General features: G+C 57.4%; 1 protein-coding gene across 1 annotated transcript in view; it reads right to left on the bottom strand.

The window, feature by feature from the left end:
* HSPG2 (heparan sulfate proteoglycan 2) overlaps positions 1-23,199 on the bottom strand; it is a 104,349-nt gene that overhangs the window by 10,256 nt on the left and 70,894 nt on the right. The window contains exons 49-85 of the mRNA XM_026455926.2: positions 22,849-22,974; positions 22,585-22,737; positions 22,366-22,508; positions 21,918-22,053; positions 21,681-21,835; positions 21,238-21,388; positions 20,320-20,471; positions 20,102-20,234; positions 19,486-19,631; positions 19,188-19,323; positions 18,943-19,094; positions 18,066-18,201; positions 17,745-17,896; positions 16,838-16,976; positions 16,588-16,739; positions 15,905-16,040; positions 15,636-15,787; positions 15,321-15,459; positions 14,005-14,156; positions 13,665-13,812; positions 12,027-12,178; positions 11,176-11,317; positions 10,649-10,800; positions 10,118-10,259; positions 9,880-10,020; positions 9,417-9,551; positions 8,976-9,160; positions 7,454-7,649; positions 7,004-7,183; positions 6,463-6,723; positions 4,444-4,648; positions 3,185-3,282; positions 2,329-2,595; positions 1,468-1,577; positions 1,119-1,266; positions 919-1,035; positions 147-258 (exon numbers count right to left, since the gene is read on the bottom strand). Of these exons, the coding sequence (XP_026311711.1) occupies positions 147-258; positions 919-1,035; positions 1,119-1,266; positions 1,468-1,577; positions 2,329-2,595; positions 3,185-3,282; positions 4,444-4,648; positions 6,463-6,723; positions 7,004-7,183; positions 7,454-7,649; positions 8,976-9,160; positions 9,417-9,551; positions 9,880-10,020; positions 10,118-10,259; positions 10,649-10,800; positions 11,176-11,317; positions 12,027-12,178; positions 13,665-13,812; positions 14,005-14,156; positions 15,321-15,459; positions 15,636-15,787; positions 15,905-16,040; positions 16,588-16,739; positions 16,838-16,976; positions 17,745-17,896; positions 18,066-18,201; positions 18,943-19,094; positions 19,188-19,323; positions 19,486-19,631; positions 20,102-20,234; positions 20,320-20,471; positions 21,238-21,388; positions 21,681-21,835; positions 21,918-22,053; positions 22,366-22,508; positions 22,585-22,737; positions 22,849-22,974 (5,632 nt within the window). The remainder of the gene's footprint in view (positions 1-146; positions 259-918; positions 1,036-1,118; positions 1,267-1,467; positions 1,578-2,328; positions 2,596-3,184; positions 3,283-4,443; positions 4,649-6,462; positions 6,724-7,003; positions 7,184-7,453; positions 7,650-8,975; positions 9,161-9,416; positions 9,552-9,879; positions 10,021-10,117; positions 10,260-10,648; positions 10,801-11,175; positions 11,318-12,026; positions 12,179-13,664; positions 13,813-14,004; positions 14,157-15,320; positions 15,460-15,635; positions 15,788-15,904; positions 16,041-16,587; positions 16,740-16,837; positions 16,977-17,744; positions 17,897-18,065; positions 18,202-18,942; positions 19,095-19,187; positions 19,324-19,485; positions 19,632-20,101; positions 20,235-20,319; positions 20,472-21,237; positions 21,389-21,680; positions 21,836-21,917; positions 22,054-22,365; positions 22,509-22,584; positions 22,738-22,848; positions 22,975-23,199) is intronic.

Raw genomic sequence — 23,199 nt, 5'->3', positions numbered from 1 at the left:
CAGCAGATTGGGTGGTCACCAAGGGGAACGGCCACATTTTCTCCTTTCTCCAGATCTCCTTTGTATAATGGAGCCCAGGGTAGTGCTTGCCAGACCAAAGCCCCTGTGTCCAGTCTCCCTATACATGGGGAGGCTGGGGGTCTCACCGGAACTCGGGCCTTCCCCCAACGAGGCCGAAGGAGATGAAGTCAGGCTGCCGGTTGGCCAGGTTAGTGGGGCTCCCTGGGACTCGCTTCTGCCCGTTGTACAGCAGCATCCCTGGATGGGCACCACTGTGTGAGGGGCCTCCCATCCAGCCACAGGCTCCCCGTCCTCCCCCACCCTAGAAACGACCCAAGCTCTTGAGCCCGTCCACTCTCGGAACCTGTCCCTCCCTCTGGCACTCCTCACACAGACGGGGCCTTCTCACTGCCTCAGGGCTGGTGCCTCAAATGCAAGGGCCTTACTGAGCGCCCCTAGAAAGAAACTGAATTTGCTTCACACACACTGGAGTCTCCCTCAAGGGGAAGAGGGAGGCAGAGACTCACCCGAGTAGAGAAGGAGGCCTGGACAGTGAAAGTCAGAGACCCGTAAGACGAGAGAAAGAGAGGAGGAAAGGGTGAGATGGAGGCAGGGGAGGGAGGAAGGAGCAGAGATGGGGAAAGGAAGCTGGGACAGGAGGACTGGGGGTGATGCCCTGGTGGCAGAGGAGCCACGGGGAGGCTGGAGATATCAAAGAGGCAGGGATGGAGAAGCGGGGAGGTGCAAGAGAAGGTACGCCAGGGTGGAGGCCCAGAGGTCTGGGGGCTTCTGGAGAGGGAGGGCTGAGGGATTGGGGCAGGACTGAGGGGCAGCCAGGGCTCAAGCCATGATGGCAGTTACTCCACAAGGTCCCTCAACCCAGGCCAGTCCACCCTGCAAATGAACCCTCCTGCTCACCATCGGCTGAGTCGGGCCGGAAGGTGATCTTGATCTCGAACTTCCTGTAGGCATCCTTGATGGTGGGCAGCGGCAGGAAGGAGTAGGGGGTCTGCGTGAAGTAGGGCACCACCCGCTCTGCCGGCAGAGAGCACAGTTGGAGACCCTGCCAGTCAGGGAGTGGGCAGGGCACTGCCAATTCTTGGGGGTGGTTATTTTACCTGGCACCTGCAGGTGGGCAAAGGCTTTGACCTTGCCCTGGCGGTTAGTGGCGGTGCAGACGTAGGTGCCCGCGTCCTGGGGTCGGACTGAGGGCAGCGTCAGCATGTTGTTCTCCAGACGGCTGTCAGGTGGCAGGCTGCCATCCAGCTGCAAATGCACCAGCACTGAGGGCCCTGGCCTTGGCCCACATGTCCAGGGGCCTGCCTCCCATCTGTGCCTCAGGCCCACCTTCCAACATTGTGCATTTACTCTTGGCCAAGCCTGTGCCACGTCCTGGGGACACTGAGATGCTTCAGACCTGGTCCCAGCCCCCCAGGGCTGCCTGCTGGTTCCCTCTCCAGTGCTTACCTTGCTCCAGCTGATGTCAGGAGTGGGGTAGCCTGAGGCTATGCAGGGGAAGACAGCTGCAGAACCAGCAGGCACACGGACTTCTTGGGGCATTGAGATCTGGGGCAAGGCTGAGACGCATGGAAGAGACATAGGCCATCAACATGACAGTCACAGATGTGGGCCCAGCCTGCACCCTGATTCATTTCATCCTCATATCACCCCTTGAAGGGAGCCACTACATTCCATTTCACAGATGAGGAAATTATGGCTTAGAGGGGGAAAGTGGCTGTTTGCTCTTCGCTGGGCAGAGTCAGGGTTCAGGGCCAGATCCATGTCACTCCACAGCCTGAGACCTCTTCAACATGCCTGGGCAAAAAATTGTGCAGCCCTCTGGGGACCTGAGAAGTGAGTACTAGAGACAGTATAGGTAAGCAAGTTTGGAGGCAAGTCACAGGACTTGGGGTAAAAAGCAATTGCCTTTAAAGAACACACAGTGTTTGTGTCTGCCCTGCATCTGTTGTCCTTGTTTTACTCTCTGTTAGGTCTGTTTGTTGTCTGGGTTATGTCTCTGCCCTCAGACCATGCTGCAGGTCTCTCCCAGCACAGCAGGCACTCCCTGCCGATGAGGACAAGGTTTCTTTTTTCTTCTTGATGCTCTATGGCCTAGATCTCTCCCTGTACATTCCAGGCTACCCTGGGGGAATCTCTTTTATCCCCTGCTGCTGCCACCTGTTATGAAACCTGCCCCTTAAATACACACAATGGAAAATATCCCAAGCGAACAGAAAGGAAGAGCAGAGCAGGCAGGCAGAAGATGACGGCAGGAGAAGCCCCGGCCCCACTCACTGTCCCCCAACAAAAGTCCCCACCAGCCTTCACCTTGCACAAGCAGCAGCACGTGGGATTGTGTGGTGCCAGCTGCGTTGGTGGCAGTACAGCGATACTGTCCCGCATCAGCCAGCTCTACGTGGGCGATCCTGACGACGCCTCCGCTCTGCACAATGCCAGGCCGCAGGTGCCCTCCAACTTTGCTCCATGTCACTTGAGGCTTGGGGTCGCCCAGCGCTAGACATTCGAACTCCACGGCGTGGCCGACCACCACGGTCTGCACAGAGGTCCGGATGTTGATGAGCACCGAGGGCAGGGCTGGGGAGGAGGGAGGAGGAGGTCCAGTGAGATCAGTCACTGCAGGCCTGGCCCGAGGGAGGCCACAGACTGCCCAAGGAAAGGTGAGCACTGAAGCTCCAGCATTCATTCGTTCCTCATTCACTTTTTCATGCATTCACTCACAAACACGCTCACTTGTCAGGTCTTATGCATTTACTCACTCACGTGTCCACTTATTCTTTTGTTTTTTTAGAGACAGGGTCTTGGCTGTATTTACAGGTGTGATCACAGCTCACTGCCACCTAGAACTCACGTGCTCAAGCAATGCTCCCAATTTAGCCTCCTGAGTAGCTGGGACCACAGGTGTGTTCCACCATGCCCAGTTCACGCTGATTCAATCTTCATCGGTTCATCTGAGCACTCACACACTCCACCCATACCCTCCCTTGAAATGTTTATCAAGCCCCTTTTACTCTATGCTAGACACAAGCTAAGCAAAATAGAATATTTCTCTTTATTCTGACACATTTAGGGGGATTCCCAGGGAATAGGGTCTGGGCCCTATGCCTCTCTCCCTTTCTCATCTCTGTTCCCTGCTCTTAGCAGAGGCCTGAAGCCACCCTCCTACCTTGGACAACCAGCTGGGCACTGGCCTGGGCCTGCCCCCAAGGTCCATGGGCCTGGCAAATATATGTCCCTTGACAGCTCTGGTCCAAGTTCTGGATTCTATAAAGAAAAAATAATAAGACATCAGGAAAATGAAAACATTTGATAGAATGCTTTGCAATTGGGCCGGGTGCGGTGGCTCATGCCTGTAATCCCAGCACTTTGGGAGGCTGAGGCCGGCGGATCACTTTGAGATCAGGAGCTCGAGACCAACCTGGCCAATGTGGTGAAACCCTGTCTCTACTAAAAATACAAAAATTAGCCAGGCGTGGTGGCACATGCCTATAATCCCAGATACTTGGGAGACTGAGGCATGAGAATCGCTTGAACCCGGGAGGCGGAGGTTGCAGTGAGCCGAGATTGCACCATTGCACTCCAGCCTGGGTGACATAGTGAGACTCTGTCTCAAAAAAAAAAAAAAAAAAAAGAATGCTTTGCAATTGTATGGGCGTTAAAAACTGACAAAGAACAGCACAAAGTGTTGCATTCTAGTTTCCCAATAACCACTAGAGGTAGGCAGGCAGGTTGGGGGCATCACACCCATTTTGGACAAAAGACCTTACGGTCTAGGGCTCAAGATTAAAATTATCAAGCAGCAGAGCTGAGATCTGGGGTCATTTGTACATTTCTGGCCCCAGGGTCTGTTCTCTTTCCTCCACTAATAATAAATATGAATGGGCCACTGTTTACTGAAGGCCTTCCAAGCACCAAGCACTGTGCAAGTGCTTTAGATAATCTTTCAGTCTTGAATTTTCTTTTTGAGATAGAGTTTTGCTCTTGTCGCCCAGGCTGAAGTGCAATGGTACGATCTCAGCTCACTGCAACTTCTGCCTCCTGGGTTCAAGCAATTCTCCAGTCTCAGCCTCCCAAGTAGTTGGGATTACAGGTGACCGCTACCACGCCCAGCTAATTTTTGTATTTTTAGTAGAGACAGGGTTTAGCCATGCTGGCCAGGCTGGTCTCAAACTCCTGACCTCAGGTGATCCACCAGCCTCGGCCTCCCAAAGTGCTGGGATTACAGGCGTGAGCCACCATGCCCAGCCTCATTCAGTCTTATATAACCCCTTGTACAGCTGAGAACACTGAGGCTCAGAGAGGTAAAATGATGTGTCCAAGGACAGTGCTTCATGTTACGCCCCCTGGGGCAGGTGCTTTAACTCTGCTCACTGTGAGCCTTGGGCTGTGCTGCCCAAGTCCAGTCCTACCCCTGGACCCACTCACCGGAGTACCCCATCCTGCACGCTGTGACCCGGAGGCAGCTGACCCCCTTCCTTGAACCAACGGAGCTGGGTACCCCGGTCGCTGGGCACAGCACAGTGGAATTCAACGCTGGCCCCGATGCTCTTGGTCTCTAGCTGAGGAGTGACCTGCACGGTGGGCGTGGACCCTGCTGGGATGGAGGTGGCAGGGAGAGAGCCGGGAGGGCCTGCGGGGACATGTATGAGGTTCTGCAGGTACATGTGTGTGATGTCCCTGATGCCCCTCCAGGGACCCAGGAAATCCTCAGCCCAACATTCAAGGAATGTTCCCCTGATAGCCTCTCTGACCAGGGAAAAAAATCCCCTTCAGTGGCAGATTCATTCATCTGCACTCGCAGCCGCCATTCTGCCAACACGGATAAGGGTTGTGGAGAGCTGGGCTCTGTTTCCACAGCTCCTCACTTCTGGGTGGGGAGGGTAGGCCACGAAAAGAGTGGGAGGGACTCAGACTTTTTTTTTTTTGAGATGAATTCTTGCTCTGTCCCCAGGCTGGAGTGCAGTGGCACGATCTCGGCTCACTACAACCTCTGCCTCCTGGGTTCAAGAGATTCTCCTGCCTCAGCCTCCCGAGTAGCTGGGACTACAGGCGCCCGTCACCATGCCCGGCTATTTTTTTATTTTATTTTTTTGTATTTTAGTAGAGACGGGGGTTTCACCATGTTGTCCAGGCTGGTCTCGAACTCCTGAGCTCAGGCAATTCGCCCGCCTCGGCCTCCCAAAGTGCTAGGATTACAGGTGTGAGCCACTGCGCCCGGCCAGACTCAGACATTTTAAGGAAGGACAGCAAAGCCTATTCTGCCTGCAGTTTAAATAAGAGAATCCAGGGACTTGGCCATGGCAAAGACACCTACACGTGCAGGGGACAGATGGGCGGCGGGGGCAGATGCATATGTCCCCATTTACTAAGTGCCTACTGTGAACCACAGTTTTACATCTGTGTTTACCTCTGTGTACCTTTCCAACTCAGCCTACGTGGTTGGCATTGTTCTCTCCACTTTACAGATAAACTGAGGCTCAGGCCGAGCGTGGTGGCTCACTCTTATAATCCCAGCACTTTGGGAGGCTGAGGTGGGTGGATCACTTGAGGTCAGGAGTTCAAGACCAGCCTGGCCAACATGGCAAATCCTCTTCTCTACTAAAAACACAAAAATTAGCCAAGCATGGTGGTGCACGCCTATAGTCCCAGCTACTTGGGAGGCTGAGGCATGAAAATCGCTTGAACCCGGGAGATGGAGGTTGCAGTGAGCAGAGATCACACCACTGCATTCCAGCCTGGGTGACACAGTGAGATTCTGTCTCAAAAAAAAAAAAAAAAAAAAAAAAAAAGAAACTGAGGCTCAAAAAGGTTCAGTGACTTGGCCAAGGTTGCACAGCCAGCAAATGGCCAAGCTATACTTTGAACCCAGGTCTGAGTCCACAATCCAGGCCCGTGACCAGAGGGCTACATGCTATGCTACTTCAAGAGTTTGGGCCCAAAAGCCCTCATTTGTATCATTGATGCAGGAGGCCATGGAAATGCTGGGCCTTCTGAAGATCCACTGAAGCCCTGGGCGTGCCAGGGGTGGGCGCTCCTGTCACTCATTCACTGTTGTCCCTGTTAGCATTTACCCAGCCCATCCTGGGCTGTGTCGCCCTCAATTAAGCCCAGGGCTGCTGAGATGCCTGGGTCCAGGCCCTGCCCTGAGCATTCTCACTGCCTGGCAGCGGAGGCTGGCTGGGGTGCTTATGTACACAGAATGGTTTCCTTTCGGCAGTGCTAGGGCTGTGCCAAAGGTGGGGAGCAGCCGTGAGAGCTAGAGGAGCTGAGCACACATGATGGAGGGCTTCCTGGACCTGCCTTGGGCCCTGGAGAGCAGGGGAGATGAGAGCATTCCAGGTGGGGTTATGGAGGGAGGCCTTCCCACCTGAGTTTGCCTAGCTGGGTCATCGAAGGGCCAAGAGGAAAGGTGACCCCCTTAAACCCTGAGCCGGGGCCGCTTACCTTGGACGAGCAGCTGGGCAAAGGCCTCGGCTGAGCCCACCTTGTTGGTGACCCGGCAGCGGTAGCGGCCTGAGTCCTCAGGGGCTGCACGCTCAAAGTGCAGCAGCTCGTTCCTGGCAGTAGCCCTCCCAGGAAGGCTGCTGCCCACGCGGCTCCACTGGAAGGTGAGTGGGGGTGTCCCGTGAGCCAGGCACTGGAGCTGTACCGTCTCCCCTGCCTGCACCGAAGCGTGCTCTGGGACCGTGGTGGCATACGGTGGGCCTGGGTAGGGGGACATAGGCGTCAGGATGGGGGAGGGCAAAGGTCAGAATGGCAGCCGGTCGTTGGATCCAGGTGTCCCGGAAAACTGAATGGTGAGCCCAGAGGACCGGGGATAAGGAAAGCAAAGGTCCCAGGTGGGGTGTCGGGCAAGGGCAGGCTCTGGGAGCCTGCTGTGCCTGGAGACCTCTGGATGGGGTTCCGGGGGTTCTGTGTGGGGTGGAGCCTCGTCGGGGGGCTCAGATCTCCATTTGGTGCAGACAAAGAAGGGATGAGGCCTTACTCTCCACGTGCAGGATGATGGTGGCCTCAGCGTGCCCAGCAGGGCTGGTGGCATTGCAGATGTACTGGCCCGAGTCCTGCTGGGCTACCCGGGGTATGATGAGTGTGTCACCTTCCAGCCGGTGCTGCCAGGGTAGTGGGGAACGCAGCTTGGACCAGTGGATGGTGGGCGCGGGGTTGCCTGTGGAGTTGAATGGAAGATGACAGAAGTCACTGGGCTACGTCAGGGAGCCGCAGAGGGTGGCTGTGGTGATGAAGGGCCCTGGGTAATCCTGTCCCTCTATGGGACCCCAGCTGGGTTCCTCAGCCATCACTGGGGGATGCTAGCAACACGGTCTCCCCGTACTCCCCACCCCTGGGCATGACATCATCTCTAGATCACATGTGTCTACATTTCAGACCCCAGGGCATCCCCGCCCTGCCAGCCCTGTGTGCCAGTCCCTGGCCACACCTGTGGCTGAGCAGCGCAAGGTGGCCGTGTGTCCAGCCTCCACAGTCAGCTCAGCTTCCTCAGCTTGGACCTGAGGGGCCCCGGGGGCCATGGCGCCCATGTCCACGATCACCTCCACCTGCTTCTGTGCTGTGCCCAGTGCATTCTGAGCAAGGCACACGTAAGTGCCCGCATCTGATGGTTTAGCTGATGAAATCTGGGAGAAAGCAAGCAGGCTGGTTATGTGGGTACCGAGTGGGGACTTTGATGTCAGTCACAGCTCTGGCTTGGTTTTCCCTATTTCCTCTACCTGCCTTGGCATTTATTTATTTATTTATTTATTTATTTATTTATTTATTGAGACAGGGTCTTACTCTGTTGCCCAGGTTGGAGTGCGGTGGCACCATCCTGGCTCATTGCAACCTCTGCCTCCCAGGCTCAAGCAATCCTCTCGCCTCAGCCTCCTGAATAGCTGGGGACTACAGGTTATGAGCTAACATACCTGGCTAATTTTTAATTTTATTTTTATTTTTAATTTTTATTTATTTATTTATTTATTTTGAGATGGAGTCTTGCTCTGTCTCGTCCAGGCTGGAGTGCAGTGGCGTGACCTCGGCTCACTGCAGCCTCTGCCTCCCTGTTTCAAGTAATTCTCCTGCCTCAGCCTCCCGAGTAGCTGGGACTACAGGTGTGTGACACCACATCCCAGCTAATTTTGTATTTTTTTTTTTTTTTGGGAGAGGGGGTCTCACTGCTCTGTCACTCAGGCTGCAGTGCAGTGGCATGATCTCGGCTCACTGCAAGCTCCACCTCCCAGGTTCACGCCATTCTCCTGCCTCAGCCTCCTGAGTAGCTGGGACTACAGGCACCCGCCACCATGCCCAGAAATTCTTTTTTGTATTTTCAGTAGAGACGGGGTTTCACCATGTTAGCCAGGATGGTCTTGATCTCCTGACCTCGTGATCCACCTGCCTCAGCCTCCCAAATTGCTGGGATTACAGGCGTGAGCCACCGCGCCCGGCCTAATTTTGTATTTTTAGTAGAGACGGGGTTTCACCATGTTGGCCAGGCTGGTCTCGAACTCCTGACCTCAGGTGATCCGCCCACCTCGGCCTCCCAGGCTGGTCTTGAACTCTTGGGCTCAAGTGATCTTCTTGCCTTAGCCTCCCAAAGTGCTGGGATTACAGGCAAGTGCCACCATGCCTGGCCCTTTCCTTGCTTTTTAGCTCTCCCATCTGGTTGCTTGAGGGCTCATCCTCATGATACCCCATTAGTCCATCCATCCACTTGGCCTTCGACTCACCCTCCCATCCTTCCACTCATTCTTTCTTCCTTCTCCTACCTTCCTTCTCTCTACCCTCTCATCTCTCTCATCTTCCAGTCTATTCGCCATCCATCCACTCCATCCCATCCCATTCCTCCCTTCCTCTCTCCATCCACTCATCACCACCCGCCCATCCACTACTATCCCCTCCAAACACCTGCTCAAGGCTGGGCCCTGGACTGGGCCTCAGACCCAGAGAGGCACCAGCCCCGGCTTCACCTGCAGCACTGCGTGGCTGTCCATGAGCCCGTATGTCCGCTGCTCCAACTTGGCAGGGGTGCTGCTGATCCGGGTCCAGCGAGCAGAGGAGCGGGGCTCCCCGGCACTGACACACTCCAGGGTGACAGCCTTTCCCACCTTCACCCACACGGGGCCCTCGGGGAGCACGGACACCGTAGGGGGCCCTGTGCAGAGGAATGACAAGCACTGACACACAGGCAGTGCTCTGCTGGTCCCCCACACTGCCATGGTCTCCAGCTTAGTAAGTGCTGGGTGGGCACCTGTCTCCACACTGCACTGAGGCAGAAACTGAGGCTCAGAGAGGGAGAATGCCCAAGACAGAGTCAGTGGTAGAAGGAGGATTTAAACTTGGAGGCTCTGAGCTGAGAATCAGGGCTGGAAACAGGAGGGCAGAGCCCCACAGAGTCAACGTCCCCTCACCGTGCACACTGAGGTTCACCACACTCTGGGCCACGCCGTAGGCGTTGGAGGCCACGCAGCGGTAGGTGCCGTGGTTGCTGGGCCGGGTGCCCACGATGGTGATGATGGAGCCATTGGGACTGATGTGGACGTTGTCTGTAAGGTTGCATGGGGGAGGGTGAGAGAGGACTGACCTGGTCCTTCTCGTGTCTTGGTGCTGCCAGCCTGTGCCCCTGGGCCCACGCCTCCAACCCCTCCGGCCTGGGTGTGTCCAGCTCACAGAATCCCAGAGAGCAGAAGGTAACAAAGGCCTTGGAAACTCCTGGGTCCAGCGCCCTCGCCATACAGAGACGGGAAGGGCCTTACTCAGGGCCACACCACGAATGTGGGGCGTCCAGACTTCCGCCCCACCCTTGCACAGCGGGGATGACGGCACCCCCATACCTGCCCCCAGCTTGCCCACCCACCCGCCAGCCTGGCTCACCCTCCAGCTCCTGGTTCCGGGTCTTCCACTCGAGGCTGATGGGGACTGCTCCATCATGGATGAGGCACTTGAAGCTGGCATCCTGGCCCTGCTGCACGGTGCTGCTGGGCGGGTCGATGGAGATGACCGGGCTCCTAAGGCCTGGGGCCAAAGGGGCAGAGGGCTGGGCTCAGCAGGGGTGGGCTCAGCTTCAGGGCCCTCCCCTTCCCCCCTTGCCCATGGCATCTGCCATACTCACGGTAGGAAGACCCCTCGCTGGGTGGGACGGTGACTGTGAAGGAGGCTTCTTGCTCAGGGCCTGGGCCACCAGCTGCACGACACACATACTCGCCTGCATCAGCAGGGGAGACCTGGTGGAGCCGCAGCTGGGAGCCATGGGTCTGTCAGAGCAGCAAGGGGACAGTTATCAGGGCAAAATCCCCGGGACAAGAAATGTCCCCAAGCCCACCTGTGCTGGTGCCCAAGAGTTCTCTCGGGAGCCTAGGGCCCCAGCTGGCAGGGCTGACGGAAGCTTTGTTCCCAGAATCCTAGAAGTCCAACCCACTAACTTTACAGTGGAGGAAACTGAGGCCCAGGAAATGATTCAGCTGCAGAGCCAAGAGAAAAACCCAGGTCTCCTGATTTGCAGGCTGGGGAACTCGTCCCCCAAAAGTATTTTATCCCCTGGGGTACCCAAGCAGGCTGGTGTTTGCATGAGGTTTGGGTGCAGAAAGCAACTGCAGGTCTAACCTTGCCTGCCCTGGAATCCTCCCCATCCTGGCCCCTGTACCTGGTGCCGGGCGGGGAGGCTGCCCCCGCGCTTGTACCACGTGACCTGGGCATGGGCCTGCCCGGGCACCACACAGTTCAGATCCAGAGTCTGCCCTTCAGTCACGTGTGAAGAGGAGGCCTCGATGTAGATGGGCTGGGCCAGTCCTGGAGCTGTGGGCACAGGGGTGGGTGAGAGAGGCCAGGTTCCAGGGATCAAGGCAGGGGCTGAAGGTGGTGGCAGTGAAGGCCAACTCCAGTACTCCAGTTGGTCCTGGGGGGGCAGTGGCTTGAGAGTGGCTGATATAACCTAAGAAAAGTCTCCTTTCCCTGGGGACTCAAGTGTCCTCCTGACACCCAGGGCTGGGGACCCCTGGTTGAGGGGACGGGACCATCATCAGACTTGGGAACACCTGGGTTGGCTTGATCCTCCGTGGTACGAAACCCCGCCCGTAGGCAACAGTAAGCGCCTGGCTGGGAGCGAGGAGAGGAGCAGCGCTGGGAAGGGGCCCCGTGCCTGTGCATTGCCCACTGTTCCCTGTCACTCACCAGGAATGGGGCCTGGGCTGGAGGGCTCAATTGTGACCAGGACAGATGCCTCCAGGGTGCCTGAGCTTCCAGTCACTTGGCATGAGTACTCGCCAGAGTCAGCTGGGGACACCTGGTTCAGCCTCAGCAGTGGGCCGTGGACCTGGCCAAGGTGGGGTGAGAGTGGAGAGGGTGAGCTGGGAGCCTTCAGATGCCCAGGCCTCTGGTACCTACACCCTGGGACTGCCACGCACAGATATGTAGGTGCATCCTGTTGGCAGCGACCCCTTTGACAGTCTGCATTGTGGAGGGCATGTTTATTAGGAAGGTTTTTCCGGTAGGAGGAAGTCAAGAGCCTTGAGTAACAGGTGTCCTTTTCTTTCTTTTTTGAGACAGAGTCTCACTCTATCATCCAGGCTGGAGTGCAGTGGTGCAATCTCAGCTCACCGCAACCTCTGCCTCCTGGGTTCAAGTGATTCTCCTGCCTCAGCCTCCCGAGTAGCTGGGATTACAGGCGTCTGCCACCACGCCTGGCCAATTTTTGTATTTTTGGTTTACTCATGTTGGCCAGGCTGGCTTTGAACTCCTGACCTCAAGTGATCCACCTGCCTCGGCCTCCCAAAGTGCTGGGATTATAGGCATGAGCCACCGCACCTGGCCAGAGGTATCCTTTTCTATTTCGCAGCAAGGTGGTGTGGGGCTGGCGGTGGCCCTGCTGTGCCCAGCCTGCTTTCAACTTCCTGACTCCAGCGACCTCCTGCTGCCATTCCCCACAAGCCCCGGTTGCTGAGACCACTTTCCCTTCAGGGCTGGATTCAGGCAGGACCGCTGTGGGTGTGGAGGAGGCATGCCTCCTTCTCCAGCTCCTTTACCTGGTGCTGGGCAGGGAGGTTTCCTCCACGCTTGTGCCACGTGACCTGGGCGTGGGCCTGCCCGGGCACCACGCACTTCAGATCCAGGGTCTGCCCTTCGGCCACTCGGGAGGAGGAGGTCTCGATGCGGATGGGTGGGGCTCCACCTGGGACTGGGGCACAGGGGAGAGGTCAGTGAGCTGAGATACCCACCCTGATGCCCTCAGCCCTTCCCCTGGGGCCCAGATGTTAGGACCAGAGGCCATTTGGGACATGGCTTCTTTCCCTTCCATTGAGGCCTGGAGCAGCTGGGCTAGCCTGGGAGGTGGAGGCACTTCTCATTCCCCCAGCCCCGCCCCCCGGCAGTAGCCCCACCATCTCCTCCTCCTCCCTCGCTCCCAGCACCAGTGGGGCCAGAGCTCAGGTCTAGACACCTCCACACAGACCACGAGGCCCCTAATGTTTGGCAAACTTGGAGAGAATGTGGCTAAGAACCCAGACTCTGGGGCCAGACTGCCTGGATTCAAATCCCAGCTCTGCCATTGATTAGCGGTATGACCTTTGGAAAAGAACTTCACCTCTCTGAGTCTCAGTTTCCCCATCTGTAAACTGGAGAGAACAATGCCATCTACCTCAAAGGGCTGTTGTGAAGACAAAATGAACTAATATGTGTAAATATGACAGGGCCCAGCACCTAAGAGGTGCTGGATCATGTTTACTACTTAGCAATCCATATCCCCTTAGGATTTCTGCAGAGCATGCGCCCCCTGTGCTATTAATTACTGGACATTTTCCTTTCAACTGATTCACTTTTAAAAAACCTTAACTACTTAGCCCCATCATAAACAAAGATTTCCAAGAAATAAGGACAAGCTTGATGTGTTTTTTTGTCCCTTATATGCCACCAGCACTAATAAAGGCATTTATTTATTTATTCTTTTATTTTTGGAGACAAAGGGTCTCACTCTGTCGCCCAGGCTGGAGTGCAGTGGTACAATCTCGGCTCACTGCAACCTTTGCCTCCTGGGTTCAAGTGATTCTCGTGCTTCAGCCTCCCGAGTAGCTAAGACTAATGGCATGTGCCACCATGCCCAGGTAACTTTTGTATTTTTAGTAGAGGTGGGGTTTCACTACGTGGTCCAGACTGGTCTCGAACTCTGAGACCAGACTGGTCATGAGCTCAGGCAATCCGCCCATACAGGTGTGAGTTACCACACCGGCCCTAATAAAGATGTATACATCACCTTCCAATACTCGCAGAGGTGCAGTCCCAGGCTTTTGGGAACTCTATAATTAGATAGTAGAGTACAAGAGCGCTACTACTACCCCTTCTTTACAGATAAGGGACAGTGACGCATGGAAAGCTGAAGTCCCCTGTGCGACATCTCCAAGTGTGGCCAGAGGAGCTGGGACTCAGGCACAGATGCCAGACTCCAAAGCCTGTGCTCCCAAGCTGTGGAGAGGGATAGGAGCCACTCCACTTACGCTGGCTCCTCGGTCCTGGGACCATGTGGGTGGCAGGAGGTAAAGTCTGGAATCAGAGCGGTAGTTCTTGCCAAGTGCCAGAAAGTGTTTCCTTCTCCCAGTTCTGCCCGCCCACTGGCTCTCTGTCCCTTCCTCCCTCCTCTGTCCTCCCAGTCCCACTGCAGGGACCCTCACCGGGGACATGGACAGCACTTGAGCCAGAGGCTTCAATGGTGACCAGGACCGAGGCTTCCAGGGGGCCAGAGCTGCCCATCACCCGGCACACATATTCACCCGAGTCGGCCGGGGACACCTGGTGCAGCCGCAGTCGTGAGCCGTGGGCCTGAACAGGGGACAGGACAGAGGAACAGAGTCAGGTGCCAGTCTGGAATCGCTGAAAGCCTGGGGCCAGGGTTTAACCTCTGACACAGGTGGGTACTGCACCCCACAGGGGCTCCTAGGTCTCCCTCCTAGCAGAGCTAGCCAGGGCCCCCACATCCAGCAGCCCTCCCACCATTTCCTGCCGGCTGCGTACCTGATGGTGACTGGGGAGGCTGCCCCCACGCTTGTGCCAAGTGACCTGGGCATGGGCCTGCCCAGGGACCACGCAGTTCAGATCCAGGGTCTGCCCTTCGGCCACGTGTGAGGATGATGACTCAATTCTGATGGGCATGGAACTGCCAGGGGCTGGGGGAACAGAGACCAGTGAGTCGGCTCAGCCGCTGTCAGATTTGGGAACAGGGTTGGTGGGACCCTCTGCCATGGAAAATCTCACCCCCCAGCGTAATAATAATAGTTAACACTTGGCCGGGCATGGTGGTTCATGCCTGTAATCCCAGCACTTTGGGAGGCCAAGGTGGGTGGATGACCTGAGGTCAGGAGTTTGAGACCAGCCTGACCAATATGGTGAAACCCTGTCTCTACTAAAAATACAAAAATTAGTGGGGCATGGTGGCATGTGCCTGTAGTCCCAGCTACTTGGGAGGCTGACACAGGAGAAACGTTTGAACCTGGAAAGTGGAAGTTGCAGTGAGTTGAGATCGTGTCACTGCATTCCAGTCTGGGTGACAGAGCGAGACTCCCTCTCAAAAAGAAAAAATAATAATCATAATAATAGTCAATACTTAGAAAGCACTTATGGCATGCCAGGCACTGCTCTAAGCACATTAAATGCACTAACTCACTTAACTCTCACAAAGTCCATAAACTTCCTGCCATGATGGAAATGTTTTTTATCTGCACAGGCCAAGACAGTGGCTGCAAGCCACATGTGGCTATTGAGAACTTGAAATGTTAGAAATGGGGTAGCCGTAGCCACTGTATTGAACAGTGTACTTCTGAGAGGTTGGAAAGGTCAATGCCCCCATTTCACTGGTGGAAACTGAGGCTGAGAGGGGAAGGTAACTCTTTAAGTCCCTTAGTGGTACAAGCAGGATTTGAACCCGGGTTTTTCTTTTTGAGATGGTGTTTCACTCCTGTTGCCTAGGCTGGAGCACAGTGAATCACAGCTCACTGCAGCCTCAACCTCCTGGGCTCAAGCAAGTCTCCCACTTCAGCCTCCCAAGTAGCTGGGACTATAGGTAACAACGCCAGACTAATTTTTGTCTTTTTAGTAGAGATGGATTTTACCATGTTGTCCAGGGCTCCTAGGCTCAAGCGATCCACCTGCCTCAGCCTCCCAAAGTGCTGGGATTTCAGGCATGAGCCACCGCGCCCGGCCTTTGAACCCACGCATCTTTCCGCTGGCCCTTGCCTGAGTACCACCAGGTCTGAGGACTCTGACCCGAAAGTTCCTTCTCCCCAGGGAACACTGTTGCCTGTATCCCTTGTCCCTTTCCTGAGCAGACTCACCGGAGGGGCTGCCAGCTCTAGGGGAGACGGAGATCACGATGGAGGCCTCCAGGGCATCGATGTTGTTGTTGGCCCGGCACACATACTCGCCCGAGTCAGCCACAGACATTTGGTGCAACCGCAGGTGGGAGCCATGGGTCTGGGCGTGCGGATGGGGAAGGAGAGGGAGAGGGAGTGGAGGGCTCAGGCCTTCCTGCTCAGCCTGTTGAGGCTGCTGTCTGTCTACCCAGGGCCCAGTCCATGAGACAGGGAGCCTGCTCCGCTCACCCCAGAAGACCAGGGTTCCACCCCTGCTGCCGTGGCTCCACTCTGTACCTGGTGTCGGGAGGGAAGGCTGCCTCCACGCTTGTACCACGTGATGATAGCCTGGGGCTGCCTGGCGACCACACAGTTCAGATCCAAGGTCTGTCCTTCTACCACCGTAGGGGAAGAGGACTCGATCCTGATTGGTAGGGAGACGCTGGGCACTGGGGACAGAGGGGTGTGGACCACGCAGCCAGAGTGAGGTAACAGTGATGGCACCGGGGACCTCTCTTGCCACCCTTGTACCACTTGTCTTGACCCCCTGCCCTCTCTGCTCTCACCATGGGAGGAGCCGCTGCCCTGGATGGTGACAATAAGCGAGGTCTCCCGAGAGCCTGCACCGTTACTGACATGACACACATACTCGCCCGAGTCCGCCGGAGTCACCTGAGGGATCCGCAGCCGGGAGCCCACGATCTGCAGGAAGTAGGTGGCAGGAGGTGTGGTAGTAGGTGTGGGCAGCACCTCTAGGTCTTGGGCACTGCTGCCACTGCCCCCTGGACTCTGGGAGCCCCCCTGCCTTGCCTCCTCAGTGGCCTTCTTGAAGCTCCCAGCACAGCATATGGCCTGTCTCTGGGCTGGGGTGGACTAGCCTTTCGTCACCCCTCCAGAAAGCCTGTTAAGGCCCTCTGCAGTGTTGACCGAGTATCCTGCTGGGGCTCCCACAGCCTGCGAGCTGCCTGAGAGCAGGCAACTGTCTCATTCCATCCAGAATCTTCAGTGCCAGGCACAGGACGTGGCCCGGGGCAGCTTTTCAGTGAGATTTGGCGCATAAGTGGATCTCCCTGAGGTCAGGGAGTCTTATTTCTGTATTCTCAGCACCAGTCTAGGACCCATCCAGCAAGGATACTCAATGTTTGTTGAATGACTGAATGAGCACAGAGTGAGGTTCTGAGAGTTCCCTCTCTTCCCACTGGGGGCTGGTGTGCCCTGCTTTTGCCCTCCCCACCTGCTGGCCCTGTACCTGGTGCCGGCTGGGTAAGCTGCCTCCACGCTTATACCAGGTGATGGTGTGGGGAGCCTGGCTGGCAACCAGGCAGTTGAGGTCCAGGGTGTGTCCATTGGCCAGGGAGGCTGAGGAGGACTCGATGCGGACAGGGTATGCCACGCCCTGGGCTGGGAGGCCAAGATGGAAGGCAGGGTGTGGGAGCTGTTGAGGCTGCAGTGGGGGCCCCCCAGCCCTCTACCATTTGCATGACCCCCTAGACACTCACAGTGGGAGCCGCTAAGGCGCTGCTGGATGGTGACAAGGACCGAGGCTTCCTGGGTGCCTGAGCTGCCAACCACACGGCACACGTACTCCCCTGAGTCAGCTGGGGTCACCTGGAGCAGCCGTAGCCTCGAGCCATGCACCTAGGAGGGTCAGGAGGGAGGAGGCAGGCTCAGAACTGGGCACTGCGGCTCACGCCAAGCTCCTGTTCCCTTCCCTGGTGCCACTCCCAGCCCAGCCAGCTGGAACTTGATGGAAGCTCTTCCAGGGGAAACTACCTTGTGCCTTCCTATCTCCCGTCCCACTGTCAGGACTGGGTTTAGCCTCCCACCTCACCCATGCCAGGGACGCCTGAGACTTGGCACCAGAGAAAAGTGGGGACCAGTGTTTGTTGACATGCTACAGGGGATATGAGGTAGGCAGCATGAGCCCATTTGGCAGATGAGGACACTGAGGGTCAGGGAATCAAGTGACAAGTGACTGGCCTAAAGTCACACAGCATGCAAGTGGTGGAACAGTGTCTGAACTTGAATGTGCCTGAGTTCAAAGCCTATGGTCTTTTTTTTTTTGAGACAGTCTCGCTCTTGTTGCCCAGGTTGGAGTGCAATGGCACGATCTTGGCTCACTGAAACCTCCACCTCCTGGGTTCAAGCGATTCTCCTGCCTCAGCCTCCTGAGAGGCTGGGATTATAGGCACGCACCACTACGCCCGGCTAATTTGTGTATTTTTAGTAGAGATGGGGCTTCATTATGTCCGTCAGGCTGGTCTCGAACTCCTGACCTCATGATCCTCCCCCCTTGGCCTCCCAAAGTGCTGGGATTACAGGCGTGAGCCACCACGCCCGGTCAAGCCTATGCTCTTGTACTGCAGCTACAGGGTCCTTCAGGCTTCCTTAGCTCCTGCCTCCTACCTGGTGCCGGGCCGGGAGGCTGCCCCCGTGCTTGTGCCACGTAACCTGGGCATGGGCCTGACCAGCAACAAGGCAGTTCAGATCCAGGGTCTGCCCTTCAGCCACATGCGAAGATGATGACTCGATCCGGACTGTAGGGGTGACCCCAAGTGCTGGGGACAGAGGGCAAAGGGTCAATAGCTGGCTGGGAGTGAGATGAGATGGGGCTCCTGGTCTCACGGCAGGTGCAGTCTGCAGCTTGGCCTCCTGATCCTGCCATTGCAAGAGTGGGGAACCTCCCACCTTGGGCCTCCAGCCCTGCCCTCCCTGAGAGCTACTCACCAGGCACTGAGCCCGCAGGCTCAATGGTGACCAGGACGGAGGCCTCTAGGGGCACGGAGCTGCCTGACACTCGGCACACGTACTCGCCTGAGTCGGCAGGGGACACTTGGTAGAGTCTCAGCAGGGAGCCGTGGGTCTGGTCAGAATGGAGGTGAGTCAGAGGGAGTCCTCAGGACACCCCTGCTCCTATAACCTGCAATCCTGCCTCACTCTGACTCCCAAGACCTGGCCACCAGCTCTGGATCACTTTCCCTGTCCTTCACATGGGGAAGGGGGACTCTTGTCCAGGAGCCGGGTGGTCGACCCCAGGAGCCCCAGTGAGCTGGGTACACACTCATACCACATTTCATCAATTCTAGACACACATTTCAATGCCTCCAAAATCAAGATGTATCTAAAATGAATAACCTTACAAATGGAAGCTTCTTCTTAGCGGTACATAAAATCATAGTGGATCTTGCAATCACTGGTATCCTAAATTCTACAAAATACGGTAACAACAATAGCTAATGGTATTATAGTAATATTAACAGCTTAGAGTACTTTCTGTGAGCCTAAGCTCTGAGGATTTTGCATATATATAAATCTTTAAGATAACTCTGTAAGGTACATACTATTCTTACCATTTTATAGGCCCTGAAACTATAGCAGAGAGGTTAAGTAACTTGTCCGAGGTCACAAGCTAAGCGGTGGGGCCAGAATTCACACCCAGGTTAGTCAGTCCCAGATTCTGGGTTCTAACCACTGCACTATACATCTCTGCAATGGGGTCCAGGGCTTCCTGATCTCAGGGGAGCCTCTAGCCCTCCCCCAATAACCTCCGCCACCCAGGGACCCTGCTTCCTCTTCGTGGCCTGTCTGTCCTCCAGTCCTATACCTGGTGCCGGACAGGGAGGCTGCCCCCACGCTTGTGCCATGTGACCTGGGCATGGGACTGCCCAGGCACCACGCAGTTCAGATCCAGGGTCTGCCCTTCAGCCACCTGTGAGGAGGAGGGCTCGATGCGGATGGGCTGGGTGCTGCCGGCAGCTGAGGGATAAGATGGTCACCGGTCACTCCTGTTTTCTAAAGCTGACCCAGCCTATTCTCTGCATCCCAGCCCAGCCTAGTGGCCCCACTCACGGTAGGCTAAGTTGGCCCCCTGGGTCCCAGTTACTGTGACCGTGATGGAGGCCTCCATGCCGTTGCTGGCCCGGCAGACGTATTGTCCCGCATCGGCAGGTGAGGCCTGGAAGATGTACAGGCGGGAGCCACGAACCTGGGCAGCCGTGGAGACAAGTGCGAGAGTGGGGCTTCCTGGAGGCAAGCAGATGCCCCACCCCTTCCCCCTGATCTAGGAAGTGCCGGCCCCTCAGCCTAGGGGCCAGAACCCTACAACCCACTGTCCATGGCCCCATCCCACATTCCTGGTGCCCTGTACCTGGTGCCGGGCAGGGAGGCTGCCCCCGCGCTTGTACCATGTGACCTGGGCATGGGCCTGCCCTGCTACCACACAGCTCAGATCCAGAGTCTGCCCCTCGGCCACTGTGGAGGATGAAGACTCGATCCTGACAGGTGGGACGCGTCCTGCCGCAGTGGAGATGGGAGTGAGAGTTGTAGATGCTCCTGAGATGAGAGGGCAGGGGGCGCCCACCCTGCAGCTAGCTCAGCCCAGGGTTCCAAGGCCAGGTCCAGGTTTTCGGGCATCTGGGGGCCTGGGCTTGATGCTCTCAGCTCAGCAACCCCAATGGGAGGACCAGGGCATGGGCCATGCCTTGCAGAGGGGAGGGAGTGAAGAACTGAGAGAGATGAGGGTAGTGGAGGCTTGGAGAGAGGAAGAGGAGGTGGGAAGGGACGCCTGAGGAGTCATGTGGCCAAAGTGAAGTGTGATGGGAAGGCGGTGGTTACTCTGACGAGTGGGGTCTGCCTGGGCAGGGCCCTGCAGCCAGCTCCAGTGTGGGCCTCCTGCCCTGTCGGCAACAGGGGTCACTGGGATCTCACCACCCTGGAGGGCTGTCTGCCTCCTCCAGCTTTCCACATCATTGGGAGTCACTCACCAGGGATGACAGAGGCCTCAATGGTGACCAGGACTGAGGCCTCCAGGGGGCCGGAGGTGCCCACCACACGGCACACGTACTCGCCTGAGTCGGCCGGGGTCACCTGATGCAGCCGCAGCAGCGAGCCGTGGGTCTGTGTGCAAATGGGGTGGGTTGGGAGGGGGTCAGAACAGTCCCATCCAGCCCCTCCAGCAAGGTGGTCCCGGGGGCTGCCATACCTGGTGCCGGGCAGGGAGGCTGCCCCCACGCTTGTGCCATGTGACCTGGGCGTGGGCCTGCCCGGGCACCACGCAGTTCAGATCCAGGGTCTGCCCTTCAGCCACGTATGAGGAGGAGGGCTCGATGCGGATGGGCTGGGTGCTGCCGGGCGCTGGACACAGAGGGGCTGCTCAGAGGCCTGGACTCTTGGGCTGTAACCTGTAGCCCTGGGGCAGAGGGCTCTGGGCTGTGACCAGGCCCTAGTGGGGACGGCCGACAGGTAGCCTTTCTGGGACTAGGGCCACACCCTTCTGCCTCCACATGGCCAGCTGAGTATGGCTTCTTCCCTCCCCAACCTCTAACCACAAGCTGGAGCCCCACTGACCCAATCATGACTTCTTGATGATGAGCTTCTCTGGTCTGTAGGGAACCAGCAAGCTTTACTACCCAGGCTGCGCCCAAGAATGCAGATGACAATGACACACCTCCCTTCTACAGGGCATCTTCTGTGTGCTCACAAGCACTTTGCACAGACACCGTCTCATTTAAACCACACCATGACCAAGCAGGTGGGTGGTACTACTCCATTTCATAGATGAATCTGAGGCCCCAAAAGGTAAAAGCTAGCTCAAGGCTGCTAAGGGACAGATCTGGGATTTGAACCAGGTCAGCCAGCTCCCCGCTTAGTGTTCAACCCGGACACTCTGCTGCTTCCTGACAAATTCTGAAACAGTCCCTCATAGCGAGCCCAGGTAAGCTGGACCAGCCTTAGACCCCCTCCCGTCCATTTAGCCCCCTCCTCTCTCTGAGCAGGCACTGAAGGGTCAAAGCCTGCCTGGAACGCCCCCCTCTGTCCTGGTGCCACTGAAGAAGCCACCAGCATCTTCCCTGGGAGCTCCTTGGGCTCAGCCATGGCCCAGCCGCACCTGGCTCCTCACCTGGGGTGTAGCTGGGGCCAGAATGGGTGCCGTGGAGGACAGAGACAGTAATGGAGGCCTCCTTGGGGCCCGATCCATTCTCCACGCGACACACATATTCTCCAGAATCAGCTGGTGAGACCTGGGGGAGCCGCAGTCGGGAGCCGTGGACCTGGGCCAGGAGGAGGCAGAGGTACGTGAGGACAGGGACGGGGGCTGTCGTCACCACTCCCTCAGCCTCAGGGATTCATTCAAACTCTCACTGGCTGTGCTCTGAGCCATCCCATGCTGGAAGCTGGCGGGGTGGGAGATGAGGCCAGGCTTCTGCTGTTGGAACGTGTGGGGCAGTGTACCGCCTCCCCAGCCCTGTGTACAGGCCCCCGCCTCCGCCACAGCCCCTGCACCCTGGTACCCTGCCATAGGCTCAGGGCCCACATACCTAGGTGTGGGGAGGGCCCACATACCTGGGTGTGGGGAGGCAGGCTGCCCCCTCGCCTGTACCAGGTGACTTGGGCGTGGGCCGACCCTGCCACCACACAGTTGAGGTCGAGGGTCTGCCCTTCTGTCACGGAAGGTGATGAGGACTCAATCTTGACTGGTGGTGGGCTGGCATCTGAGGCTGGGGACAGAGTAGGGGTCAGCAGGCCCCAGGGGAGCCCTGGCTTGCCCTCCCCATCCCTCCGTTCCCAGAGGGCCCGCACCTGAAAGGACAACCACTTGGATCCGGGCCTGGGCGGTGCCTGCGGGGCTGGTGGCCACACAGAGGTAGAAGCCGGCGTCAGCAGTCGTGATGGCTGGGATGAGCAGTGTGGCGATGTCTGTGCGCTCCGACCGGGCCTGCCATGGATGAGAAGGGTCAGCTGCCCCAGAGGCGGCTAGGCAACAGCTCGCCAGGGGGACAGATAGGGCATAAAAGGGAGAGGCAGGTGCAGGGCCAATATTAGGGCCCAGTGGGGCATGAAGGAGGGCGAACGCCAGGCAGCCAAGAGGACGCCAGGGGCTCCCTGCTGATGCAGGGGCAGGAGGCCACCGTCTTGGAGATGAAGGGAGCCACAGAGGAGGAGGTGGGGTGGGGCGTGGAGGGGGAGGAAAGGTGACTGGGACTCTCTACAGAGCCAGTGGGCCTCCTGGGTGGGTCCATCTCCTCACCTGTGGTGGGAGGCTGCCCCCTTCCTTCCTCCAGGTGATGGTGGCGCTGGGCACGCCTGCAGCCCTGCAGTACAGCCTGACGGTGCGGCCTTCGTGGACCTGGGTCCTCTCTGGGCTCACTTGGACTCTGGGTCCACTGCCCCCTGCAGACAGAGTGCTGTGAGAACACACCCTGGGCTGAGCACACTCCCAGCCCCCACCCTGAGCCCGGCCTCTCACCATGCACGTGGAGCACAGCCCTGGCCACCTGCTGCCCAGCGCTGCTGTGGGCTCGGCACAGGTACTGGGCCTGATCTGTGGGCTCGACGGCTGGCAGGCGCAGGATACCACCACGGATTTGTGCCTTTGCAGGGAGCTGGCCGCCAGGACCCCCTGATGAGCAGATGCGGGGTCAGCACCCACCAAGCCTGCTCAGAGTCCTGCCCCTCCCCTCCCACACCCAGGAGAGTCAGGCCTTGAATGTCATTCCCAACACGGCCTCACCTGTCCACTCGAGGGTGGGCGTGGGGCTCCCTGTGGCGCTGCAACGGAACTCCGCCAGTTGCCCGGGCTGCACTGTGAGCTGTGGCGGGTGGATGGAGACCACAGGGGCGGACGAGGTGCCCGAGGCTGACAAGGGAGGAAAAGGAACATGCAGTCAGGGTGGGGGGTGTCATCTGACTCACACAAGAGCCTCGCTGCCGCTATCTCTGCTTCCAGACTAGCTCTCCACGGCCGTCTGTGCACACAGGAGCCAGAGGGAGCTCTGGAAATGTCAACAGGACCTTGTGGCCTCCCCACTTGACACCTGTCCATGACTCCCTGTTGCTTTTAGAATAAAATCCAAAATTCCTA

Source organism: Piliocolobus tephrosceles, chromosome 1 (assembly GCF_002776525.5).
Source record: "Piliocolobus tephrosceles isolate RC106 chromosome 1, ASM277652v3, whole genome shotgun sequence".
Classification (NCBI taxonomy): Eukaryota; Metazoa; Chordata; class Mammalia; order Primates; family Cercopithecidae; genus Piliocolobus; species Piliocolobus tephrosceles.
Note: the sequence above shows the minus strand (reverse complement) of the source record. Positions and strands in the feature narration are given on the sequence as shown.